Source organism: Lepus europaeus, chromosome 16 (genome assembly GCF_033115175.1).
Source record: "Lepus europaeus isolate LE1 chromosome 16, mLepTim1.pri, whole genome shotgun sequence".
In the NCBI taxonomy this organism is placed as follows: Eukaryota; Metazoa; Chordata; class Mammalia; order Lagomorpha; family Leporidae; genus Lepus; species Lepus europaeus.
The window spans coordinates 89,820,249-89,844,727 of NC_084842.1; the positions used below are offsets into that span (position 1 = coordinate 89,820,249).

General features: G+C 51.0%; 1 protein-coding gene across 2 annotated transcripts in view; it reads right to left on the reverse strand.

Annotated features, from left to right (window-relative positions):
- The window catches only part of HTT (huntingtin), a 173,676-nt gene that overhangs the window by 118,653 nt on the left and 30,544 nt on the right, over positions 1-24,479 (reverse strand). For both annotated transcript variants that reach the window (XM_062212855.1, XM_062212854.1), the window contains exons 3-8: positions 17,097-17,217; positions 13,057-13,116; positions 12,581-12,660; positions 8,803-8,941; positions 5,397-5,538; positions 4,743-4,921 (exon numbers count right to left, since the gene is read on the reverse strand). In XM_062212855.1, coding sequence (XP_062068839.1) covers positions 4,743-4,921; positions 5,397-5,538; positions 8,803-8,941; positions 12,581-12,660; positions 13,057-13,116; positions 17,097-17,217 — 721 coding nt within the window. The remainder of the gene's footprint in view (positions 1-4,742; positions 4,922-5,396; positions 5,539-8,802; positions 8,942-12,580; positions 12,661-13,056; positions 13,117-17,096; positions 17,218-24,479) is intronic.

Sequence of the window (24,479 nt, forward strand, 5' to 3'; positions counted from 1 at the left end):
ATCCGAAGCCAGGAGCCAGGTGCCCCTCCCGGTCTCCCATGCGGGTGCAGGGCCCAAGCACTTGGGCCATCCTCCACTGCCTTCCTGGGCCATAGCAGAGAGCTGGCCTGGAAGAGGGGCAACCGGGATAGAATCCGGCGCCCCGACCAGGACTAGAACCCGGTGTGCCAGCGCCGCAAGGTGGAGGATTAGCCTGTTAAGCCACGGTGCCGGCCTACTTTCATATTTTTTAACATTTATTTTATTTGTTTGAAAGGCAGAGTTACAGAGACAGGGACAGAGAGAGAGAGAAAGAGATCTTCCATCCACTACTTCACTCTCCAAATAGCCACAATGGCTATGGTTGGTCCATACAGAAACCAGAAGAGCAGAACTCCAGCTGGGTCTCCCACATGGGTGGAAGGCACCCAAGGAATGGGCCGTCCTCCGCTGCTTCCCCAGGTGCATCAGCAGGGAGGTGGGTAAGAAGCAGAGCAGCCAGGACTGGAGCCGGGGCCCTGTTAGGATTGCCAGAATTGTGAGCAGTGGCCTAACCCACTGTGCAATACCACCGGACCTTCACTTTTTTTTTTTTTTTCTGACAGGCAGAGTTAGACAGTGAGAGAGAGAGACAGAGAGAAAGGTCTTCCTTCCATTGATTCACTCCCCTAATGGCCGCCACAGCCGGCGCTGCACGGATCCGAAGCCAGGAGCCAGGTGCTTCTCCTGGTCTTCCATGCGGGTGCAGGGCCCAAGGATCTGGGCCATCCTCCACTGCCTTCCTGGGCCACAGCAGAGAGCTGGACTGGAAGAGGAGCAACCGGGACTAGAACTCGGGGTGCCAGCGCCACAGGTGGAGGATTAGCCAAGTGAGCCACGGAGCCGGCCCCTTCACTTTTTTTTTCATAGGTTTTTTTGGGCTGCATTTCTCCCCCTGAGATTTTCCCTACCATCATGACGAAGTGGGTCACTAGCTCCCATGCTGCTTTCTAAATTTCCGCAGCTTTCTCGTGTGACATGAATCCCCTCCATTAGAGCAGCAGCACGCTAAGGCCTGCAGTTCCCAGAACTGACGCGGGAAGGAGGCCCAGCACACCTGAGGATGCAGTCCCACAGAGAGCCTTTACAATCAAAGAGCAGATGGAGATGATTCTGTGTCTCTCCCTCTTTCTCTGAAACTCTTTAAAATAAATAAATAAATTCTAAAATAAAAAAAGTTTTAAAGGCATCATGTCAAAGTGGATTAGTACTTTCAATATTGTATCACATTAGTATATATGAACTTATTTTTCCCTTTAGAATTATCAGATAATGGGGCTGGCACTGTGGCGCAGTGTGTTAACACCCTGGTCTGAAGCGTCAGCATCCCATATGGGTGCTGGTTTGGGACCCAGCTATTCCACTTCCGATATAGCTCTCTGCTATGGCCTGGGAAAGCAGCAGAAGACGGCCCAAGTCCTTGGGCCCTTGCACCCATGTGGGTGACCCTGAGGAAGCTCCTGGCTCCTGGCTTCGGATTGGTGCAACTCCTGCCTATGCAGTCAATTGGGGGGTCAACCAGCGAATGGAAGACCTCTCTCTTTGCCTCTCTTCCCTCTGTAACTCTTTCAAATAAATAAATAAATCTTAAAAAAAAAAAAAAAAAAGAATTATCAGATAAAATAAGAGTTCATGGTAAAATCTGAATCTCAAATAAATAAAAATAATTTTTAATGTAAGTAAGTCCCATGCAATTTGGCACTTTTTTATACCACAAATTACTCATTATTTAACTGAAATTCAAATTTCACTGGTATCCTGTACCTTTACTTGGTAAGCTTGCCAACCCTACGTTTAGCATCATAGAAGTTCACACATACAGGGACGGCGCTGTGCTGTAGTAGTTAAGCCTCTGCCTGCGGCGCCAGCATCCCATATGGGTGCCAGTTTGTGTCCCAGCTGCTCTACCTCTGATCCAGCTGCCTGCTGATGGCCTGGGAAACCAGTAGAAGATGGCCCAAGTGCTTTGGGCCCTGCACCCACGTGGGAGACCCAGAAGAAGCTCCTGGCTTTGGACTGGTCCAGCTTCAGCCATTGTGGTAATCTGGGAGTGAATCAACAGATAGAAGACTTCTCTATCTCTCCCTCTCTCTGTAACTTTGCTTCTCAAATAAATACTCTTAAAAAAAATAAAAAGCAAAAGTCTCACGAAGTCTCACCTTTATCACCTGTTTTAACTCTTCTTTAGATTAAAAAAAAATTTTGCTTATTTGAAAGGCGAAGTGACAAGAGAGGGGGAGAAACAGAGAGAGGAGCAACACAGAGATCCACTGATTCAGTGTCCAAATGATTCAACAGCAGGACAAGAGCAGGCCAAAGCCAGGAGTCCAAATCTCCATCTGGGTCTCCTATGTGGAAGGCAGGGACCAAGAACTTAGGCCATCCTCCACTGCTTTCCCAGGTACAGTAGCAGGGAGCCAGACGGGGCGGGAAGCAGGACAGCTGGGACTCAAACCCTGCTATGCCACGACATTGTTCCCTGCTTGAACCCTTCTGATGGAAACCTCCAAAGAGCAAGGACCGACGAGCTGCAGTCTCCAGCCGAGGTCTGGCCCGTGCCTACTTTCGAACATGAGATTTCATCTGAATGCGGCCTCTTATCATCGTCTGGGACTGCTTTTGCACTACACTGGCAGAGTCGAGGGTGGCACCAGAGATGGCGCAGCCTGCAAAGCCACAGCATTTGCCGCCCGGCCCCTTATGGAAGAGGCTGCGGCACCCGCTCCGGTAACCAGCTCACCGACTGTAAGCCGTCCATTCTGAGCACAGCAGTTCCCACCGTTCACCAGGAAAAGCGGAAACCAGCTCCCAGCCGTCCCGCACCTCGCTGGGCCCTCCTAAACTCCACTGGCAGCAGCAACAAGTCCCCGTGCCCCAGCGGGCACCATTTAAGTCTTTCTCTTTTGCTTGAAAGTCAGAGTTACGGAGACAGAGAGGGAGAGACACAGAGCAAAGGGGGGACAGAGATCTTCCGTCTGTCCTGGCCATTGCGCAGGTGGCCATAGCAGGCGGGAGCTGGGCCAGGACCAAGCCAGCAGCTTCATCCACATTTCCCCAGTGGGTGGCAGGAGCACAAACACTTCAGCCATCCTCTGCTGCTTTTCCAAGGCCATTAGCAGGGAGCTGGATCAGAATTGGAGCAGTTAAATCGTACATGTTCTACCTAGAAGTCTAAAAACTTATGTACCTTACCATGTACACATAAATATCACTCACTGCAAAGCCTATTAATGTGACCCAATTCAAAATGAAAGAAAAAGGTCATAATTACTGTGTGTCCCAAGGGTAACAGTCAAATGGATTATCTTTTATTATCATCATTACTTCTGTACAATTATCCTACATGTTGTTTTGCTACATAATTGGATCACAGATTTTGCTGGTTTTCCTAAAGCCACTGTTCTTCAACTCCGTGCTAACAACAGGCCGGTGCCGTCTTCCCTATTCCTCACTTCCAGGTGTAACATCTGTTGCAGGGTTACTCGGAGCTCCTAATCTGAACTTCTGCACAGCTATCACCTCGAATCCTCTCAGCACAGTCCTGGGTTAAATACTTCTCTCTCCGACTTCAGGGCTCCCCTTTGGCAGGAAGGTATCTTCCAGCAATGCTCTCAGAGAGCACGCATGAAAAGCACGGAGCCCCTGCATGCCGACCAGGACCCACACCTTGTCCACCCACACTTCTCAGCACGCCAGTCCCAGTCAGGGCAGAGGTACTCACCCCTGCACCCAGTGCACTCCACACTGACTCCCAACACCCACCCCCGGGCCTCGCACAAAGACGGAGCTCAGACAAGTTACCAAGTGGATGAGCACACTGCACGAGCCCAGCTTCAGAACACGGCGGCCGCAGTGTCTGGGCCAGGCAGGGCTTACGTGGTGTGCACAATATTCCACATAACTTGAAAGGACAAGATCACCCAGGTCCTGGACTAAAGGCTGACCCCCAGAGTGGCAGCTGAGCCATCCTGCCCCAGAGCCCATGCTCTTAACCCTTGGCTCTGCTGCTTCCTAGTGAAATTAAGTGGCAGGGGCCAGTGCTGTGGTGCAGCAGGTAAAGCCACCGCCTGCAGTGCCACATCCCATATGAGCGCCGGTTCGAGTCCCAGCTGCTCCACTTCCTGTCCAGCTCTCTGCTATGGCCTGGGAAGGCAGCAGAAGATGGTCCAAGTGCTTGGGGCCCTACACCCACATGGGAGACCCGTAAGAAATTCCTGGCTCCTGGCTTCAGATCCACACAGCTCCTACTGTTGCAGCCAACTGGGGAGTGAACCAGCGTATGGAAGCCCTCTCTTTCTCTCTCTCTCTGCCTCTCCTTCTCTCTATGTAACTCTGACTTTCAAATAAATAAATAAATCTTTAAAAAAAGGAAATTAAGTGATTGTTTATTTTTAAGATTTATTTATTTGAGAGACAGAGAGAGAGAGAGACTCTTCCATCAGCTAGTTCACTCCCCTAACAGCTGCAACAGCTGGGGCTGGGCCAAGCCAAAGCCAGGAGCTTCCTCCAGATCTCCCAAGTAGGTACAAGGGCCAAGTACTTGGGTCACTCTCTGCTGCTTCCCCAGGCAAATTAGCAGGGAGCTCGTCTGGAAGTGGAGCAGCCAGACTTGAACCAGTGCCTACATGAGATGTGGGTGTCACAGGCAGCAGCCTAACCTACTGTGGCTCTGTGAATGTGCTTCCCTGCCGCCCAGGGCTGGGGTCAACCCTGCACCTGCCTACCTGCACAAGTTGCTCTGCTGAGGGACAGACTTCCATTTCTTTCCGTGTCACCCCAAAGCTGCCTTTCAGGCTTGTATCCTTGACCTGCTGCTGCAGCAAGGGCACCAGATACCGCAGCGTGAGCAGCACGCCCAGGACCAGCAGCGTGGAATGTTCTTCCTCCACAGGAACCAGCAAACCTACAAAGGCAGCAACAGGACCTCTCAACCAGGCATTCAGGGCTTGTTAAACCAAGAGACCCACAGGAAAGCACTAGGATGAGCCCGGCCATGAGGGACAAAGGCAGCACATGACCTGGTGCATCGGAAAGGCAGGCAGTCACTTAGAGCAAGCGACCACGGCTCACCTCAGCACTTCTAGCCTTGACTTCAGTCACCCATACTAAAGGAGACATTGTCGACTGACCTACAAGAACCCACAGGGACCTGAGCCCTCACAGATGGAGGGCCAGGCTGACGCAGGCAGAACCAGCGCCCAGCTAGGTGCCCTTCAGCACGGCGGCATCTGCCGGCCACAGAGCCCCAACACGGCTCCCGTTACCAGTCGGCCACTGCTGAGCGGCATGGCCTGCAAGCCGAGGGGCTGCCCAATGCTAGACTCTCAGAGGTCTCTCCTAAGCCAAAGCTACACGTGCCCATTCTCCCACTCGCTTACCCAAGAGCACGTTCAGCAGCCAGCTGTAGAAGTACTGGGTCCTCCGCGAGTGCTGGCAGACGCTCACAGCCGCGCTGGCCGCCGTGCGCCGGACAGCAGGGGAGCTCGACTTCAGGTTCGCTATGAAAGCCTTTAAGAGAACCTGGGAAACAAAAGTCACATAGATAAAAGATAAAGCTCCTGTGCAACGTATCACGTGTTTCATACAATCCGACTTCAACCAGAAGCTCCAAACTCCTGCAGGGGAGATAGCCGGGGATGGAGGAATTGGGTCAAGGAACCTGCACTACAGGGGCTGAGCTCACAGAAAAACTGGGGAGGGTGTGCAAGAAGTCCCCATCATGAGACCATCTGAAAACGGGAAATCAGAGTTCTAGGCCCAGGAAAGGGGCGCAGGGCGCAGGGGGCAGGGGGCAAGGAGACTCCCTCGGAGAGTCCACTGGGGAGAATGCTGGGCTCCTGGGGATCACCTGTTGCACCGGGAACAAAGAGGCACTGCTCTTCTATTTGACCTAAAGACCCAGTTGGTGACCCCTCAGTCTTCTGGCCCCAGTCTGGCTCTGATGTTCTATGTGAACAGCAAACCCCATCCTTCCCAGAGGGGACGCAGGATTGTGCTCTCTGCTGGATGAAGACGTGACCCCTATGTTCCCCCTCAGAAGGGAGGAGGAGGGTCCCAATGCGAAGTCTTCAGACCCCTCGTCATGCCTGCCCCCTCCCTAGGTACCTCAGGGTGACAGACCAGAAAATCAAGGGGCAGCAGCAGCAGAACCAGGGGCAGCAGGATCCGGGGTCATGGAAAGTCTTACCAACAGCCCCCTTCAATCCTTATCCTGATCTAAGAAAAGGAGCATCCTCCAGGACAGGGGTCTCGTCGGCCAACCAAAAAGTTTCCAATGTCGATCCCAGGGATCAGGCACAAATGCAGATCTCAGAGAGATAATTAAGGCAATGAAAGCCTGCTACCAGGTGACAAAATGTCTCTAAGGCATTTGAAATCCAACAGGACAGAGAGGAGGACCCTCCCCACTTTCCTACAAAGACATAAAGATCAAGAGAGAATACTCTGGACTGCATCCAGAGGAACCAGCATTTTTAAAAGCTAATTTTATAACCAACAGGTGGTTTGACATCACAAAGAAATTACAAAAGACTGATGGGTAGAATGAAAAATAATTGAGGAACTATTTAGGGAAGCACAGAAAGTCTTCGTGAGAAGGGAAGAGGAAAAGCAGAAACAGAAAAAAATCATGGTTTCCCACTGTAGATCGAAAGCCTGCTCACAAAAAAGGCGAAACCCCAAGTTACAGAAGTGGAGGAAACCTGAAGGGGACAAAGACACTTTTGGTTGACACTGGAGCTGCCTATTCTTGCCTGATGTACCAACAAGAAGGCACAGAATTCTCCACAGAAAAACGGACATCAGCAGTGGTAAATGGAGAGAGGTTCCAAGCACCAATACTTAATTAAAAAAACAATTTTATGGGTCATTTTTATATGCACCTAAGGTAGAAATTAATCTTCCAGGAGGAGATACAATTGTGAGGTTAAGATTAGGAGTAGGCTGGCGCCACGGCTCACTTGGCTAATCCTCCGCCTGCAGCGCCAGCACACCGGGTTCTAGTCCTGGTTGGGGCACCAGATTCTGTCCGGGTTGCTCCTCTTCCAGTCCAGCTCTCTGCTGTGGCCCCAGAAGGCAGTGGAGGATGGCCCAAGTGCTTGGGCCCTGCACCCCATGGGAGACCAGGAGGAAGCACCTGGTTCCTGGCTTCAGATCAGCGCAGGGCACCAGCTGCAGCGCACCAGCCATATTGGCCATTTGGGGGGTGAATCAACGGAAAAGGAAGACCTTTCTGTCTCTCTAACTCTGCCTGTCAAAAATAAATAATTAATTAATTAATTTAAAAAAAAAAAAGATTAGGAGTAGACAAGGTGCAAATAAAAGTGAAGGAAAGGGGCCAACACTGTGCCGCAGTGGGTTAATCCTCTGCCTGCGGCACCAGCATCCCATATGGGCGCTGGTTTGAGTCCCGGCTGCTCCACTTCCGATCCAGCTCTCTACCAAGGCCTGGGAAAGCAGTGGAAGATGGCCCAAGTGCTTGGGCTCCTGCACCCACGTGCAAGACCTGGAAGAAGCTCCTGGCTCCCGGTTTCTGATTGGTTTAGCTCCCGCCATTGCAGACATTTGGGGACTAAACCAGCGGATAGAAGACCTTTCTCTCTGTCTCCCTCTCACTGTCTGTAACTGTCTCTCTCAAATAAATAAAATCTTTAAAAAAAAAAAAAAAAAACTAAAGGAAAAAGGCTTTACAACCACTAATAGAGGAATAAACTGATCCTTATGTGAATTACATGTTGCTGGTCAAGCTTTAAGTCTAAAAAAAATCTGGAGAAGGGCCTAATAAATAGCAAGGGAGGGGCCAGCACTGTGGCGCAGCAGGTAAAGCCGCCACCTGCAGCACCAGCATCCCATATGGGTACTGGTTCAAGTCCCAGCTGCTCCACTTCCGATCCAGCTATGACCTGGAAAAGCAGCGGAAGATGCCCCAAGTCCCAGGGCCGCTGCACCACGTGGGAGACCTGGAAGTACCTGGCACCAATCAAACTGACAACAACTATTTAAAGTGACTCAGTTACTTCACTGAATTCTTCAGATTCAACATCTCCCTCCATCATTCCAAAACTCAGGACATTGGTTTTAACGGCTCCTTAATAAAACAAGAAAACTTAGAGAAAAAAAAAAAGAGAGGCTGAATCATTTATCCAAGGCCACACAGCTAATAAAACCTGAATCTTCACACGAACAGGTATTCTTTCATTTCCGCCTCAGCCCACGTGAGTACCCTTGATGTCTCGTTCCTCAGAGTAAAAAGGAAACAAACTTATTGTGCTGGACAATCTGCCAAAAGGGGCAGAACCAGCAGTGAGGACAGTGCTCCGACCACTGCACCACTGACCGCAGGACTCACCCACAAAAGAGCAGATGGCCAAGAACCCTAGCATCTGCAGGCCACATCACAGAGTGACAGCAATGCAGATTTGCAGGTGGCTGTGGACAGGAAGCCACGTGACTTCACAGCGACAAGGCACGTCAGTGAGCTTCCTCCTCCCTGCAGGCCTGGAACAGTCACACTCCCCCTGCAAGGTTAGGGGGTCGACCTTGCACACCAACAACCAATCTGCTCTGGAAAATCCCTTTCAATCTGCATCTGTAAGCCGTCTCTCTAACCAGCCCCAAGACAGGAAAGCAGAGTGGAAGCACAGTTGGCCACATGCGGGCAGTGGAAATTCCACGGGCACTCTCAGACGACGGTGCACTCAGAGAACTGCTGCTCCAAAGCCCGAGCACCCACAAGCCTGTTCACCACACCATTCACGTGCTTGTGAACCGAGGCAACCATCATACCTTAATTTCATTGTCATTTGCAAAATTTCCAAACGAAGCCATAATTTTGGGAACAGCTGCAGCCAGGGTCTCCTGGACTGACTCCTCGGGTCTCTTGCTTGTTCGAGTCAGGCACGGCAGGAGGTTTACCAGGTAAGGCCTGCATGTGTGAGAGGAACATCAGTTACTCCCGCAGAGCTAACGAGGAAGAGAGCGACCACTCCCCTGGTGGGGAACAGCCAGTTGTACATGCAAAACAATCCCGAACAGAGCCAGGCCAAGGCTCCATGACAGAACTTGGAGGACGCTGGCAGCCGAAACACAAATGTGGGAGACTCATCCTGCACTCCTCCCACAATCAGAGGACACCAAAAGGCTGGCTTTAAGAAGTTCTGGTGGGCCGGCAGCGCGGCTCACTAGGCTAATCCTCCACCTGCACAGCGCTGGCACACCGGGTACTAGTCCCGGTCGGGACACCAGATTCTGTGCCAGTTGCTCCTCTTCCAGGCCAGCTCTCTGCTATGGCCCGGGAGTGCAGTGGAGGATGGCCCAAGTGCTTGGGCCCTGCACCCGCATGGGAGACCAGGGGAAGCACCTGGCTCCTGGCTTTGGATCAGCGTGGTGCGCCGGCTGCAGCAGCCATTGGAGGGTGAACCAACAGAAAAGGAAGACCTTTCTCTCTCTCTCACTGTCCACTCTGCCTGTCAAAAAAAAAAAAGAAGAAGAAGAAGAAGAAGAAGAAGAAGTACTGGCGGGAAGCCGGCGCTGTGGTGCAGCGGGTTAACGCCATGGCCTGAAGCACTGGCATCCCATATGGGCGCCGGTTTGAAACCCAGCTGCTCCAGTCCTGATCCAGCTCTCTGCTGTGGCCTGGGAAAGCAGTAGAAGATGGCCCAAGTGCTGGTCCCTGCACCCACGTGGGAGACCTGGAAGAAGCTCCTGGCTTCAGATCGGCATAGCTCCGGCCGTTGCAACCAATTGGGGAATGAACCAGCAGATAGAAGACCTCTCTGTCTCTCTCTGCCTCCCTTCTCTCTGTGTAACTCTGACTTTCAAATACATAAATAAATAAAAAGAAGTACTGGTGGGGCCAGCTCTGTGGTGTAATGAAAAAAGCCACCTCCATGGGGCTGGCGCTGTGGTGTAGCGGGTAAAGCCACCGCCTGCAGGCCGGCATCCCATATGGGTACCAGTTCAAGTCCCTGCTGCTCCACTTTTGATTCAGGCCCCTGCTAATGCACCTGGGAAAGCAGCAGAAGATGGTCCAAGTCCTTGGGCCTCTGCTCCTGAGTGGGAAACCTGCAAGAAGCTCTTGGCTCCTGGCTTCAGATCAGCCCAACTCTGGACGTTGCAGCCATTGAGGGAGTGAATCAACAGATATAAGATCTTTTTCTGTGCCTCTGCCTCTATATAACTCTGCTTTTCAAATAAATAAATAAATATTTAAAAAATAATTTAAAATAGTCATAATTTCAACTGGAAAATAATAGATAATACAATAAAATACCACTTTAAACAGAAAAATTAAGAAATCAGGGGGCTGGTGCAGTGGCGTAGCAGGTAAAGCCGCCACCTGCAGTGCTGGCATTCCATATGGGCACTGGTTCAAGTCCCGACTGCTCCACTTCCAATCCAGCTCTCTGCTATGGCCTGGGAAAGCACAGATGGCCCAAGTGCTTGGGCCCTTGCACCGAGTGGGAGACCCAGAAGAAGCTCCTGGCTCCTGGCTTTGGATCGGCGCAGCTCTAGCTGTTGCAGCCATCTGGGGAGTGAACCAGCAGATGGAAGACCTCTCTCTCTGCCTCTCCTTCTCTGTGTAACTCCTTCAAAAAAGTCAACCTTTTTCAAAAAAAGAAATCAGAATAATGCTTATTTTAAAAAGGAAAGTTTACATATAAACTTTTAAAAGTATGAAAAATACATATTTGGTAATACACAGGCCTGCAGCTGCCCCGGTGCCTGGCAGGGGTTTGCCCTCCACCCCCTACTGGCAAAGACAGGCAGTGAACAGAACCACAGAGCAAACCCCTGGAGGTTCCTGGGGTATTTATTAGAGAGGGAAGTCGGTGTGGGGCCTCTCTGAGGAGGTGACATTTCTGCTTAGACCCTGGGAGTAGAATACACCAGTGTCAGAAGGAAGAGAAGTCTGGCTCGCCCGAAGAACTAAGCAGGGTAAGGGAGTGTCATCACCCAAATACTTTTTTCCCCCAACGATTTATTTGGGGCTGGCGCCGTGGCGCAGCAGGTTAAGCCGCTGTTTACAATGCCAGCATCCCTTATGGGCGCCAGTTCAAGTCCCAGCTGCTCCGCTTCCGATCCAGCTCCCTGCTGATGCGCCTGTGAAAGCAGCAGAGGACGGCCCACGTGCTTGGGCCTCTGCATCCATGTGCAAAACCCAGAAGAAGCTCCTGTCTCCTGGCTTTGGCCTGGCCCAGTACTGGCCATTGCAGCCATCTGGGGAGTGAACCAGCAGATGGAAGACACCTCTGTCTCTCCTCTCTCTATCACTCCAACTTTCAAGTAAGTAAATAAATCCTTAAAAAAAAAAAAAAAAAAAGATTTATTTATTTGAAAGGTAGAGTTACAGAGAAGAAGAAAGAAAGAGAACTTTCATATGATGCTTCACTCCCCAAATGTTCACGCTGGGCAGGCCAAAGCAAAAACCCAGAAGGCAGGAGCTTCTTCTGGGTTGTCCACGTGGATGGCAGGGGCCTAAGGACTTGAACTATCTTTTGCTGCTTTACCAGGCCATTAGCAGGGAGCAGGATTGGAATGAAGCAGCTGGGGACACAAACGAGTGCCCACAGAGATGCCAGCATCGCAGGCAGGAGCTTTAACCCCTACGCCACAATGTCGGCCTGCCAAATATTTTCTAAGGTCACTGAGGCTACCATGGGAGAACCTGAGATGTGTCGTTTCGGAATATGACAAATTTTTCAAAATAAGGATACTAAAAAAAAGACTGTACTATGTGAAAAGAAATTTCCTTAGAGACTAGCACCTCCGTGGCCATGGAAGATTTATTAATTTTAATTTATCTGCAGGGCAGAGAGACACAGGCAGAGCCAGAGAGCTCTTCCATCTGCAGGGTTCACTCCCCCAAGCCTACAACTGCTGGGTCTGGGCAAGGCCAACGCCAGGGTCATCTCCTATGTGGCTGCAGGGACCCAGGAAGCTGAGGCAGCAACTGCGTCCGCAGGAAGCCGGGACTTGCACAGGGCCCTCCAACATGGGACACAGGCATCCCAAGCGGTGACTTCACTGCGGTGCCAGACGCCACCTCTGCCGTGTCACATCAACAGAAGTGGAGCTGAGAACCTATGGGACTCAAGCACACTTTGGGGTTGAGGACAGAGGGAAGGAGATGCTACAGTGGTCAAGCTTTCGCTTTTCAGCTAATTAAGACAGAACTCAACTAGTCAAAACTTTATTCACAACTCAGCATTCAGTCGGCGATGAGGCTGCTGTCCCACCCTTCAACCACTCAGAGCGCCTTCTAGGCAACTCTGTGTGCGGACGCTGCACTGGCTCAGGCAGCAGCAGAGAACAAAGCAGCCCTCGGTCACAAATCCCCTGAGTCTTTTGGAAGAGGCTGGGGTAGAAAACAAAGAAGCACCTGACAGAATGCACGGGCACTGGAAGACAGGGAGAACCAGCACCTGACGGGGTGTGCAGGAATATTTCCAACGGGCGCTGGAGGACAGGGAGTCCCTTGAAGAAAGGACACTGGAACGGAGACCCAGCAGATCAACAGTAGTCGGTCCCCAAACCAGAAACGGCGACCCAGTGCACAACCTACCTGCATTTCTGAGGCCGAACCAGGTGAGCCAGCTCAGCAAACCTCCACAGGGCAGCACGCAAGCTTCGAGGGGCGCCATTCTGAGGGGGTTTAATGAGTGACAGGTTACACACAAGAGGCACACACTCTAAGCACCAACAGAGGTGCATAAAAATAAAAGCATCTTCTCCCAGCGCTGAGTCTACTTTCAGAGAAAAGCCCACTTCAGTGTGTAGAACTTCTGCTAACCACTGCAAGAAACTTAAGTCTAGTGGGTGCCAATTATGAAGACAAAACAAACAAACAAACAAAAGTTACCATTCTTAATTCCTATCCCATCTAAAAGAAATGGCAAATGATTTTCTGCAGAAAAACAAAACAATAAAGTCTACCTCCTTACCAAACATTTCCTGCTAACATACTTACTAAATAAAAGATAAAATTTACACAAAGAATAAAACAGTAGCATTTTTTCAATAATGGAAAATAAAGTGTACCTTTTTAATTTCCTTATAGAGTTCTAACTGTAACCTTGGAAGATTAGAATCCATCAAAGCCTACAACAAAATACAAGACATTTATTTATAGAAGACATATTCCATTAGTAATTCTAAAGAGAATTAAAAGGCAACTAAGATTTTAATTACTGGACAAAATAAAATAGCAACTAACGTAGGAACCTAGTCACTAAAAAGAAGAAGCGAGGACACGCAGGAATGTACTGACTAACTAGGTACACATTCACGGGAATAAAAGCTTTCATTATGATTAAATACTGTATAAGATCACAATTAAAATGGCAGTTCTATCAGCCCTCAAGCTCCTGAAGCAAACCTGTGAACCTGACAAGCAGCACGCTCTTGGGCCTGACAGGCTCAGGCGATGCCTGAGAAGCCGCATGGCACAAGGGCAGAGGGCGTACCTGAAGACCACAGCCCCTCACTCTGATGAGCCTCCAGCCCCAGTGACCAGAACCACAACAGTGAGGAGCCCCACAGTCCCCACAGCACGTGTCTGCCCCACCCACCCACCCTAGCTGCTGGGCTGAAGCGGATGTAATATCCACGTGGCCAGCATCAACCTAGGAGTAACGGCTAACTGCATGGCGTCCAGGAGAGAGAGGCCTCTCAAGCTGGAGGAAGCCCCGACTGGGAGGCCCCACTTTCACCCACGGGAACCTTCTCCACGTACTGGAACTGCAATGCCTGCCCACCAAGAAGGAGCAGTAGCAAGCCTCAGGGAAAGTCTCCCCTTCCTGGAGACACGTTCATTTCAGGGCCACAGGCTGAGCCGGTGTTTTTTTTCTTTAGCTGTGTTAATTTACTCAAAGGACAGAGAAACAGAAAGAGGCCTTCCATCCTCCGGTTCACTCCCCAAATGCCCCAGCAGCAAGGGCTGGGTCAGGCCAACGCCGAAAGTCAGGAACTCCATCTGGGTCTCCCATGAGAGTGACGGGACCCAAGCACTTGAGCCACCACCCACACCCCCAGGTGCATCAGGAGCTGGGTGGAAGTGCAGAAAAGCCAGGACTCCAGCCAGCACTCCAAGGGTCACGTTCTGGGAGATTCTGAAGTATAATATTGTCTCAGAAATTTCTAATTCCCAATTGTGCTGTTACAGTTTGTACTAAATGTCCTTAAATGAGCAAATCAAACTAAATAAATATTACTTATTTATCTACTTGATAGGCAGAGAGAGCTCTTCCACGCACTGGTTCACTCCCCAGATACTTGCAACAGCCAGGACTGAGATGTGGGAGACCCAAGCTGTGTCTCAACCACAGCACCAAGTGCTCACCCCACAATAATTTTCAAGAAAGACCAGAAGTCTTATTTGAAAGTGTGCTCTATCTTGATAAGCATTTTGTAAATTAATATCAAACGTACTCTATAACAAGCAAAAACTACCTCCACCGTCCTAAGAGCAGGGCACTGCCTCCCGCAGAAGCTACCTGAGGGGACGGAGGCCACCATGCACTTCCTCCTCCACCTGCGCCTGCTTGCAGACACACTCAGCCCCTGAGCCGCCAGCTCGGCACCAGCAGCGCCGCCACGCGCAAGACCCACCCCTCTTCCCTCCACTGCCCAGGTGCCTGCTGGACTCTCTGTCCTGGTCTCTCCCATTGGTCTTCCCCATAAAGCACGCGACAGAAATTTTCAAAAGCTCTCCACTCTGTACCGAGTAAAGCACAAACTCGTTAAGCTGACCCTCCAGGCCCCTACTGTCCAGCGGCATGCGTGGCTCCCCCCATCTCAGAGCCTATGCAGGCTGGTGCGTCAGTTACGGAGGTGTCCAAACTGCTTCACCCCTGGGAAACCACCCAGCCCCCTGACTGCCACACCAACACCACGAAGCACCTAAGACTTCATACCACACCCTGGCTTACGTCATGTGCTTCACCACCTGACACAACAATTTACTTGAGGGCAGGAGCTGCCAGGCTGCCACAGGTACATTTTCTACACAAATTTCAAGCAAAATCTCTCCATTTTTTTGGGCTAGACAGGGTGTGGTCCTCATCATACACACACAGCAATACTTCTCAGATGACAGAAGCCCAGATCTCTCACACCTGACCTGGGGCCATGCACATCCTCCCAGCCTGTCTCTTGGCATCAGGACATTTGCACATCCACCCACACCCTGCCCGGAATCGGCTCAGCTAGAGGACTCCAGCACAGAGAGAAGAACTGGGACTGCAGGCAAACCCCAGCACGCCCAACGTTAGGCAGCAGGCAGAGACGGCAAGAGACTAACCACGTCTTCTGTTCAGGGCCACGGGCCGAGAAGGTGACTCTCTGCACCCGTAGACTGGAAGCAAAGCAGAGGAAGGAAGAAGGGGGACAGCAGGAAGGGAGCCCTGGACCTAGGGCCCGAGGCCCACAGCCCCAGGCCTCCCCCAAGCCAGTCTGTCCAGCAGCCACTGGAAACAGGTCTCTGCAGCAGACAGACAAAATGGCCAGTGGCACAGCAGACCTGGTCATGCTCTGTCTGAGCCTCCCACCTGAGGAACCGCGGGTTCCATGTAACAGAAAATGGACAGCAGCTGGTGCTCCCCCTGCCCTTGTATTGCTGGATCAAAGTGTAAGAACTTCCTCACTAATGAGAGTACTTCTCACCGCTGAGAGACCCCAGTGTGCGGAAATTAGTGCACTTAACCCTCACTCTCACATACACACACACACACACACGCACATGCACACGCACACCACACGGTGCTTCCGCCTTCCAGCAGAGGAACGAGGCTCACACAACTGCACACGTTGCCCAGAGTTCAGTGCTGAGCGGCAGAGGCAAGACTGCGACACAGATCTGTGTCCCTCCACGGGAAAGCCTGCTGCACCTGCTCAGACACAGAACAGCGGCGGCTGCCTGCCCACAGAGGCTGCCCCGGGAGGGACAATTTCTTGGCCAATGTAAAACGTGACCACCCTGCAAAGAACGTCCTTGGGAAGAAACCAGAGAACGACACTATTCTGGGTCTTGACGTGGCAGGGGGCACTCACCCTATCAGTTAAAATGCCTGCGTCCCATCCTGGAGGGCCTGGGCTGGACCCCCACCTCTGGCTCCAACTCCAGCTTCCTGTTAGCGCGCACCACGGGAGGCAGCAGTCCCGGCTCGCACACTCAGGACCCTGCCACGCCTGCCACGCCTGCCAGGCCTGCCACCCTGCAGAGGACCTGGACTGAGTTCCTGACTCCCAGCTTTGGCCTGGCCCAGGCTCGGCTGTTGTGGGCATCTGGGCAGTGAACTAGCAAATGAGAAACCTCAGTCTCACCCCTCCCTCCCTCTCTCTCCCTCTCTCTCCCCTTCCTCCCTCCCTCTCTCTCTCCCCCTCCACACCCCCCCTCCCTCGGCCACTGTGGGCATTTGGGGAGTGAACCAGCAAATGAGAAATCTCTCTGTCTCTTGGGCTCTCAAGTAAATAATGGAATAAACACCTTTTTTTAAATTGCATTTAAAAATAAAGGCCAAATCCTTGCCATGAAAACAAAACCAGAACGAGCACAAGGAAAGACTTCAGGCTTGCACGCAGCAGCACCACCCAAGGAACAGCAGTCACAGCGCTGCCTCGGGAAACAACAGAACAGCTGCCCTCACTCTCCCTCCACCCCCGAGCAGGGCTACGAGGGCACCCATGCTTCCCTGGCCTCTTCATCCTTTTCTGAGGCGTCGCTTCTCCCCAGTCGAGTCCCACCGACGCCAGCTAACAGCCTGCAGAGGCACCGGGCCAGCACCCAGGGAGGGGAAGGTGCAGACCCCAGGGCCAGGCTTCACTCACCATCCCCTGCTCTCCCGGGACACTCCCCAAGCACACCAGCGCCCCACCAGTGCCCTCACTGCCCGAAGCCCTGGGTAGGCACAGGGCAAACACAGCTCCTCCTGACAGCACAGCACAGGGCACGGGCACACGGCAGACACCAGAGCACTGCGCAGCACTCCTCCGGCGCTCTGACACACGAGCACCCAACAGGGCCGCTTCCCAGGCCTGCGAGGAGCCGGGCCCGAGGAGCACATCGTGCGTGCGGTCCTTACTTTTATGACTTTGTTGAGGCACTCGTCAGCCACCATCCTGACATCCGACTCCGCATCATCACTGCACAGCAGGAAGAGCTCCATAGCGATGCCCAGAAGTTTCTGAAATTCTGGAGAATTTCTACAAAAAGAAGATGAGAAACTGTCACAGCCATGAAGAGGCTGAGGAAACGTAACGAGGTGTCCGTTATCCTGGATGGGATTCTGGCACAGAAAAAGGACATCACACAAAAATTAAGGAATTCCAGAGGCCGGTGTTGTGGCATAGCGGGAAAGCCACTGCCTGCAGTGCCGGCATCCCATGTAGGCACCAGTTCTAGTCCCGGCTGCTCCTCTTCCGATCAAGCTCTCTGCTATGGCCTGGGAAAGCAGTGGAAGATGGCCCACGAGCTTGGGCCCCTGCACCCGTGTCAGAGACCTGGAGGAAGCTCCTGGCTCCTGGCTCCTGATCAGCATAGCTCCGGCCATTGCAGCCAATTGGGGAGTGAACCAGCGGATGGAAGACCTCGCGCGCTCTCTTTTATATATATATATACATATACATATGTATATACATGTACGCATATATATATATATACACACACACATATATATATAAACTCTTTCAAATTAGTAATAAATAAATCCTTAAAAAAATTACGGAAATCCAAATAAAGCATGGCGCTTACTCCAAGCTGTATTAATAATGATTCCTTTACTGAAAAACGTACCACACTAATGTAAAACACTAGTAACTGGGGTAAATGAACATGAACTATGTGGGAATTCTCTGATCTATCTGCAATACAAAACTAAGTCTATTAACAAAACAAGAGAGACTGTACAAAATAAGTCATGTGTTCTTCTTAAATTTTAAGATTTTTATTCTTTTTACGTTTTAATTTAAAAACTAAAAAAGACACTGCTTCAGAAACTTAAATCCGAGGTAGTTTGTTGCTTTCAGTCCTCCTGTCAATTACAGAACTGTGAAAATCAGCCCAACAACTGCCCTCTTCTCTGCCCCTTTCATGTTCCCCAGACGCTGGGAAGCTCCACCACACTGCACTGCAGACTCCACGTGGGCACGGTCAGCTGTGCTGCTGCTGTGCTGGAGACGGTGAGTGTCACGGACACCGGAGTCTGCGTGCTTTCTGTAACTATTCAAAACGCTGACCTCACAGCACCGTGCACTGTCACACACCAGTCACACGGGGAATGTTCTCAAAGTAATCCCAAGAATGCAAGTCCCAGTAGCACAGGGGATGTGCTATTCCTGAAGCATCAAAGCCAGACTGCTGTCCCGTGACCACCCTAAAGCACAGACAGCATCTGACACGGAGCCCTGCCCCCGTATCTCTAGGTAGAAGAACACGCCCATAACGATCAAGAAACAAACCCGCCACCTGCAACACTGCAGCCTCCTCTGTGTGGAACACAGCCACGAGGGAAGAGAAGGCAGGAAAGGCTCCAGACAGCGTCAGACACTGAGCTCACCCCAAGGCCGAGCTGCCCACAAAGGCTGATGGGACCGGCATGGAGAAGTGCTTATTTCCTAACAGACACACCAAAATGATAAAGAAACATGCAAGACGAATTTTAATATTTCATGTAATGCAATATATCCAAACTATTATTTCAAAACAAAATAAATATGAATCACTGACACATACAACAAACTTTTTCCAACACATCTCAATTCGGAGGGGCTGGCGTGGCACAGTGAGTTAAGCTGCTCCTCAGAGAGCCTGGTTCAAGTCCAAAGTGCTCCATGCTTCTAATTCAGCTTCTTGCTAATGCACCTGAGAGGCAGCAAATGATGGCCCAGGTACTTGGGTTCCAGCCACTCAGATGGACTTCCTAGTTTCTGGCTTCAGCCTGGCCCAGCCCTGGCTGTTGAAGCCATTTGTGGAGTGAACCAGTGGGTGGAATATCTCTCCCTCCGTTTCTACTTCTCTGTCACTCTTTCAAATAAATCTTTGAAAAATTTTTCATTGGAAATACTTCACCTATTTTTCTAAAGATTTATTTATTTATTTGAAAGTCAGAGTTACACACAGAGAGGAGAGGGAGAGAGAGAGAGAGAGAGAGATGTCTTCCATATGCTGGTTCACTCCCCAGTTGGCTGCAACAGCAGGAGCTGAACTGATCCGAAACCAGGAGCCAGGAGCTTCTTCCAGGCCTCCCGTGAGGGTGGCAGGGTCCCAAGCACTTGGGCCATCTTCTACTGCTTTCGCAGGCAATAGCAGGGAGCTGGACAGGAAGTGGAGCAGCGCGGACTCGAATCAGCGCCCATATGGGATGCCAGTACTGTAGGCGGTAGCTTTACCTGCTATGCCACTGCACCAGCCCCATACCTCACCTGGATGTAGACTCACAAAATTCAATCGAAGAAGTTCATATAATATTTCTTTTTTTTTGACAGGCAGAGTTGGATAGTGAGAGAGACAGAGAGAAAAGTCTTCCTTCCGTGGGTTCACTCCCCTAATGGCCACCACGGCCGGCGCTGTGCCAATCCAAAGCCAGGAGCCAGGCGCTTCTCCTGGTCTCCCATGCGGGTGCAGGGCCCAAGCACTTGGGCCATCCTCCACTGCCTTCCCGGGCCACAGCAGAGAGCTGGACTGGAAGAGGAGCAACTGGGAGAGAATCTGGCGCCCCAACCGGGACTAGAACCTGGGGTATCAGCGCCGCAGGCGGAGAATTAGCCAAGTGAGTCACGGCACCAACCAAAATTCAGTCAAAGAAACTCATATACTATTTCTAACCACACTTAAAAATTCTCCAGGGGGCTGGCATTGTGGTGTAGCCTAGCAATGCCAGCATCCCGTACAGGTTCTGGTTTGCATTCCGGCTGCTCCAGTTCCCATCCTACTCCCTGTTAATGGCCTGGGAAAGCAGAAGATGGTCCAAGTGCTTGGACCCCTGCACCTACATGGGAAACCCAGAAGAAGCTCCTGGCCCAGGCTGAACCGTTGTGACTATCTGGGGAGTGAACCAGTGGATGGAAGACCTCTCTCTCTCTCTCTCTTTCTCTCTCTCTCTCTGTTAACTCTGCCTTTCAAATAAATAAAATAAATCTTAAATAAGAAAAAGTTTGGGGGCCAGCGCCGTGGCTCACTTGGTTAATTCCTTCCCACCTGCAGCGCCGGCATCCCATATGGGCGCTGGGTTCTAGTCATGGTTGCTCCTCTTCCAGTCCAGCTCTCTGCTGTGGCCCAGGAAGGTGGTGGAGGATGGCCCAGGTGCTTGGGCCCCTGCACTGGCATGGGAGACCAGGAGGAAGCACCTGGCTCCTGGCTTCGGATCAGCGCATTGCACCAGCCGCAGCACGCCGGCCGCAGCGGCCATTGGGGAGGTGAACCAACGGTAAAAGGAAGACCTTTCTCTCTGTCTCTCTCTCTCACTGTCCACTCTGCCTGTCAAAAAAAAAAAAAAAAAAATTAAAACAAAAAAAAATTCTGGGCTGGCACTGTGGTGCAGTGAGGTGGGCCACTGCCTACAACGCCAGCATCCCATATGGGTGCGGGTTCAAGATCTGGCAGCAGGGGCCAGCACAATGGCTTAGTGGGCTAAGCCTCGGGCTGCGGCACCAGAATCCCATACAGACGCCAGTTCAAGTCCCGACTGCTCCACTTCTGATCCAGCTCCCTGCTATTGCCTAGGAAAGCAGTGGAAGATGGCCCAAGTCCTTGGGTCCCTGCATCCCCATGAGAAACCCGGAAGAAGCTCCTGGCTCCTGGCTTCAGATTAGCCATTGTGGCCATTTAGGGAGTGAATCGGCAGATGGAAGACCTTTCACTGTCTCTCCCTCTCTCTCCGTAAATCTACCTCTCAAATAAATAAATATATACATATACATATACATATATATATATATATATATATATATATATATATATATATAAAGACCCAGCAGCTCCACTTCTGATCCAGCTCCCCGCTAATGCACCCAGGGTAGGCAGCAGAACGGCTCAAGTGCTTGGGCCCCCGCACTCACATGAGACCTGGCTCTTGGTTATGGCCATTTGGGGAGTGAATCAGTGGATGGAAGATTCTCATTCTCTCCCTACCTCTGTGACTCTTTCAAATAAATAAATAAATCTTTTATTAATAAAGTTTCTCTAGAAACTAAATATCAATTTTTAAATTTATATTTAATAGAAGAGATATAAGGTCTGATCAGATTACCATTTTTTCCTGAGAACTTTGGTAGCTTGTCTTTCAAGTAACTTAGCTGAGCTGTGTAATTTATTGGCACAAAGCTGTTCATAACAATCACATGTAATCCTTTTTACTATATATAGAAGCTAGCAGTGGGTATTTGGTGCAGTGCTTAAGCCGCTGCGTGGAATCCCACATCGTAGTGACTGTGTGTGTCGTGGCTCAGCTCTCCATTCCATCTTCCGCTAATGCACACTAGCAGGCAGCAGTAAGACTTCAAGTGCTTGGGTTCCCGCCACCCATCTGGGCCACCGCGATGGAGTTCCAGCCTCTCCTGGCTTCAACTTGGCCGGCCAACAGCCTCCTATTATGACCATTCGGGGAGTTAACCAGCAGATGGAAGATTTTCTCTTTCCTCTCTCCTCTCCCCTCTCCCCTCCCCTTGTCTCTTGTCACTTTGCCTTTCAAATAAAATGTATCTTTTAAAAAATAACATATAGGGGCCGGCACTGTGGCACAGCAGGTTAAAGCCCCAGCCTGCAGTGCCGGCATTTGAGCCCTGGAGGCTCCTTTTTTTTTTTTTTTTTTAAGATTTTATTTATTTATTTGAGAGGTAGAGTTGCAAACAGTGAGAGGGAGAGACAGAGAGAGAGGTCTTCCATCCGTTGGTTCACTCCCCAAATGGCCAAAACGGCCGGAGCTGCACCAATCCAAAGCCAGGAGCCAAGTGCTTCTTCCGTGGTCTCCCATGCAGGTGCAGGGGCCCAAGGACTTGGGCCATCTTCCACTGCTTTCCCAGGCCAGAGCAGAGAGCTGGATCAGAAGTGGGGCAGCCGGGACTAGAACCAGCATCCACATGGGATGCAGGTGCTGCTGGCCAGGGCTTTAACACACTGTGCCACAGCATCGCCCCTCCCTCCTTGTTTGTTAAGATTTTCGCCTTCATTTCTTTTTTTTTTTTTTTTAAGGTTTATTTTATTTACTTGAAAAGTCAGAGTTACACACAGAGAGGAGAGGCAGAGAGAGAGAGGGAGAGAGGGAGAGAGGGAGAGAGGGAGAGAGGGAGAGAGGGAGAGAGGGAGGGAGGGAGAGAGGGAGGGAGAGAAGAAGGGAGGACTTCTATCCGCTGGTTCACTCCCCAGTTAGCTGCAACAGCCAGAGCTGTGCCAATCCGAAGCCAGGAGGCAGGAGCTTCTTCCGGGTTTCCCATGAGGGTGGCAGGGGCCCAGGGATGTGGGCCATCTTCCTTCCATTGCTACCCCAGAACAGGGCAGAGAGCTGGATGGATCAGAAGTGGAGCAGCAAGGACTTGAACCGGCACCCATATGGGATGCCGGCACTGCAGGCGGCGGCTTTACCCATGAGGCCACAGCGCCGGCCCCTGTTTTTATTTTCAATCAATTCAGAATACTTCACATTTCCCTTTTGACTGCTTTGGGTCACAGGCATGCAGAAATGTGCTATTTTCTACACACTTGGGGCTTTTCCAGATTATCTCCCTCTGGGAGATGCCAGTGTAATGACACTTGGGTCAGTGAATATACTTTGCATGATTTGAATCCTTTTGAAGATTTATTTAAAAGTCAGGGTGACAGAGAGGGACAGACAGATTTTTCTATATACCGGTTGCTTCCACAAATGCCCACAACAGCCAGGCCAAATGCAGGAGCCAGGCGCTCCATCTGGGTCTCCCACATGGGTGACAGGGACCCAAGGACTTGAGTCCTCAGCAGGAAGCCAGATCCAAAGCACAGGCAATCGGGCGCCCACGCGGGGCGTGGGCATCCCAAGCAGCAGCTCAGCCTGTGCCACAGGGCCCCTCCCTGCTTTTTCCTGCAGGTGGGCAGCACGGTCGAGAGTCAAGTCCTGTCAGCACTGGAGAAGGGTGTGCCTCCCGCAGGTGCTGAGGGGAGCGTCCCAGAGAGGTCCATGACGTCACACTGGTGGACAGTACTGTTCAAGTCTTCTAAACCAAGCTGGAGTTTATGCCTGCGCTCTACCAATTGTCAGGCTGCTAAGGGGCCAGCGCTGTGGTGTAGCAGGTAAAGCTGCTGCCTGTGACGCCAGCATCCCACGGGTGCTGGTTCAAGTCCTGGCTGCCCCACTTCCAATGTGGCTCCCTGCCAATAGCCTGAAAAGCAGCAGAAGTGCCTGGGCCCCTGACAGCCATGTGGGAGACCCGGAGGAAGCTCCTGGCTCCTGGCCTTGGCCTTACCCAGCCCTGTTTGTTGTGGCAATCTGGGGAGTGAACAGCAGGCACTCTCTCTTTCTCCCTCTAACTCTTTCAAATAAATAAATACATAAATAAATAAATCTCTTTTAAAAAAATAAAACATACCTTGAACTTAATTTAGAAAAAAAGAAAGACAAGCTGTTGAAATCTGCTAGTGCTCTCTCTGTTTCTACTTGTGGTTCTGTTGGGTTCTGCTTGGTGTGGTTCTGAATTTTTTTTTTAAGATTTATTTATTTATTTGAAAGTCAGAGTTATGTAGAAAGGAAAGGCAGAGAGAGAGAGAGAGAGAGAGTCAGAGAGAGAGAGTCAGAGTCTTCCATCTGCTGGTTCACTCCCCAATTGGCCATAACAGCCAGAGTTGTACCAATCTGAAACCAGGAGCCAGGAGCCTCTTCCAGATCTCCCACACGAGTGCAGGGGCCCAAGAACTTGGGCCATATTCTACTGCTTTCCCAAGCCACAGCAGAGAGCTGGATCAGAAGTGAAGCAGTGGGGACTAGAACCAGCGCCCATATGGGATGCTGGCACTGCAGGCGGCAGCTTTACCCACTACGCCACAGCACCGGCCCTGGTTCTTAATTTCTACTGTGGTTCTGTCAGGTTGAGCTTGGTGTGGTTCTGAAGCCCCCCAGTCACACACACATTTTGGAGGGTTACAGCCACCAGCAGCACTCATCATTACGGAATGTTCTCTGGGAACAGTCTTTGCTTTGACACGCACCTTGTCTGATAGGACTATCACCACTCTAGCTTTCATCTGAATCTGGGGAGCATGGTGAACCTCTCCGTTCTCTCACTTCTAATCTATTTATGCCTTTATATTTAAAATGGGTTTCTCATAGGCAATATATACTGGGATTCAACTTCTGCATTTGACCTGGAGAATCTCCATCTTTCACATAAATGTTACCACGACAGAACCAAGTCTAACCCAGCACCACACCATTCTCCTGTGCATCCCATTGACCCCGAGTCACCGTTCCCCTACTTCTGGCTTCTTTGGCATTACTTTA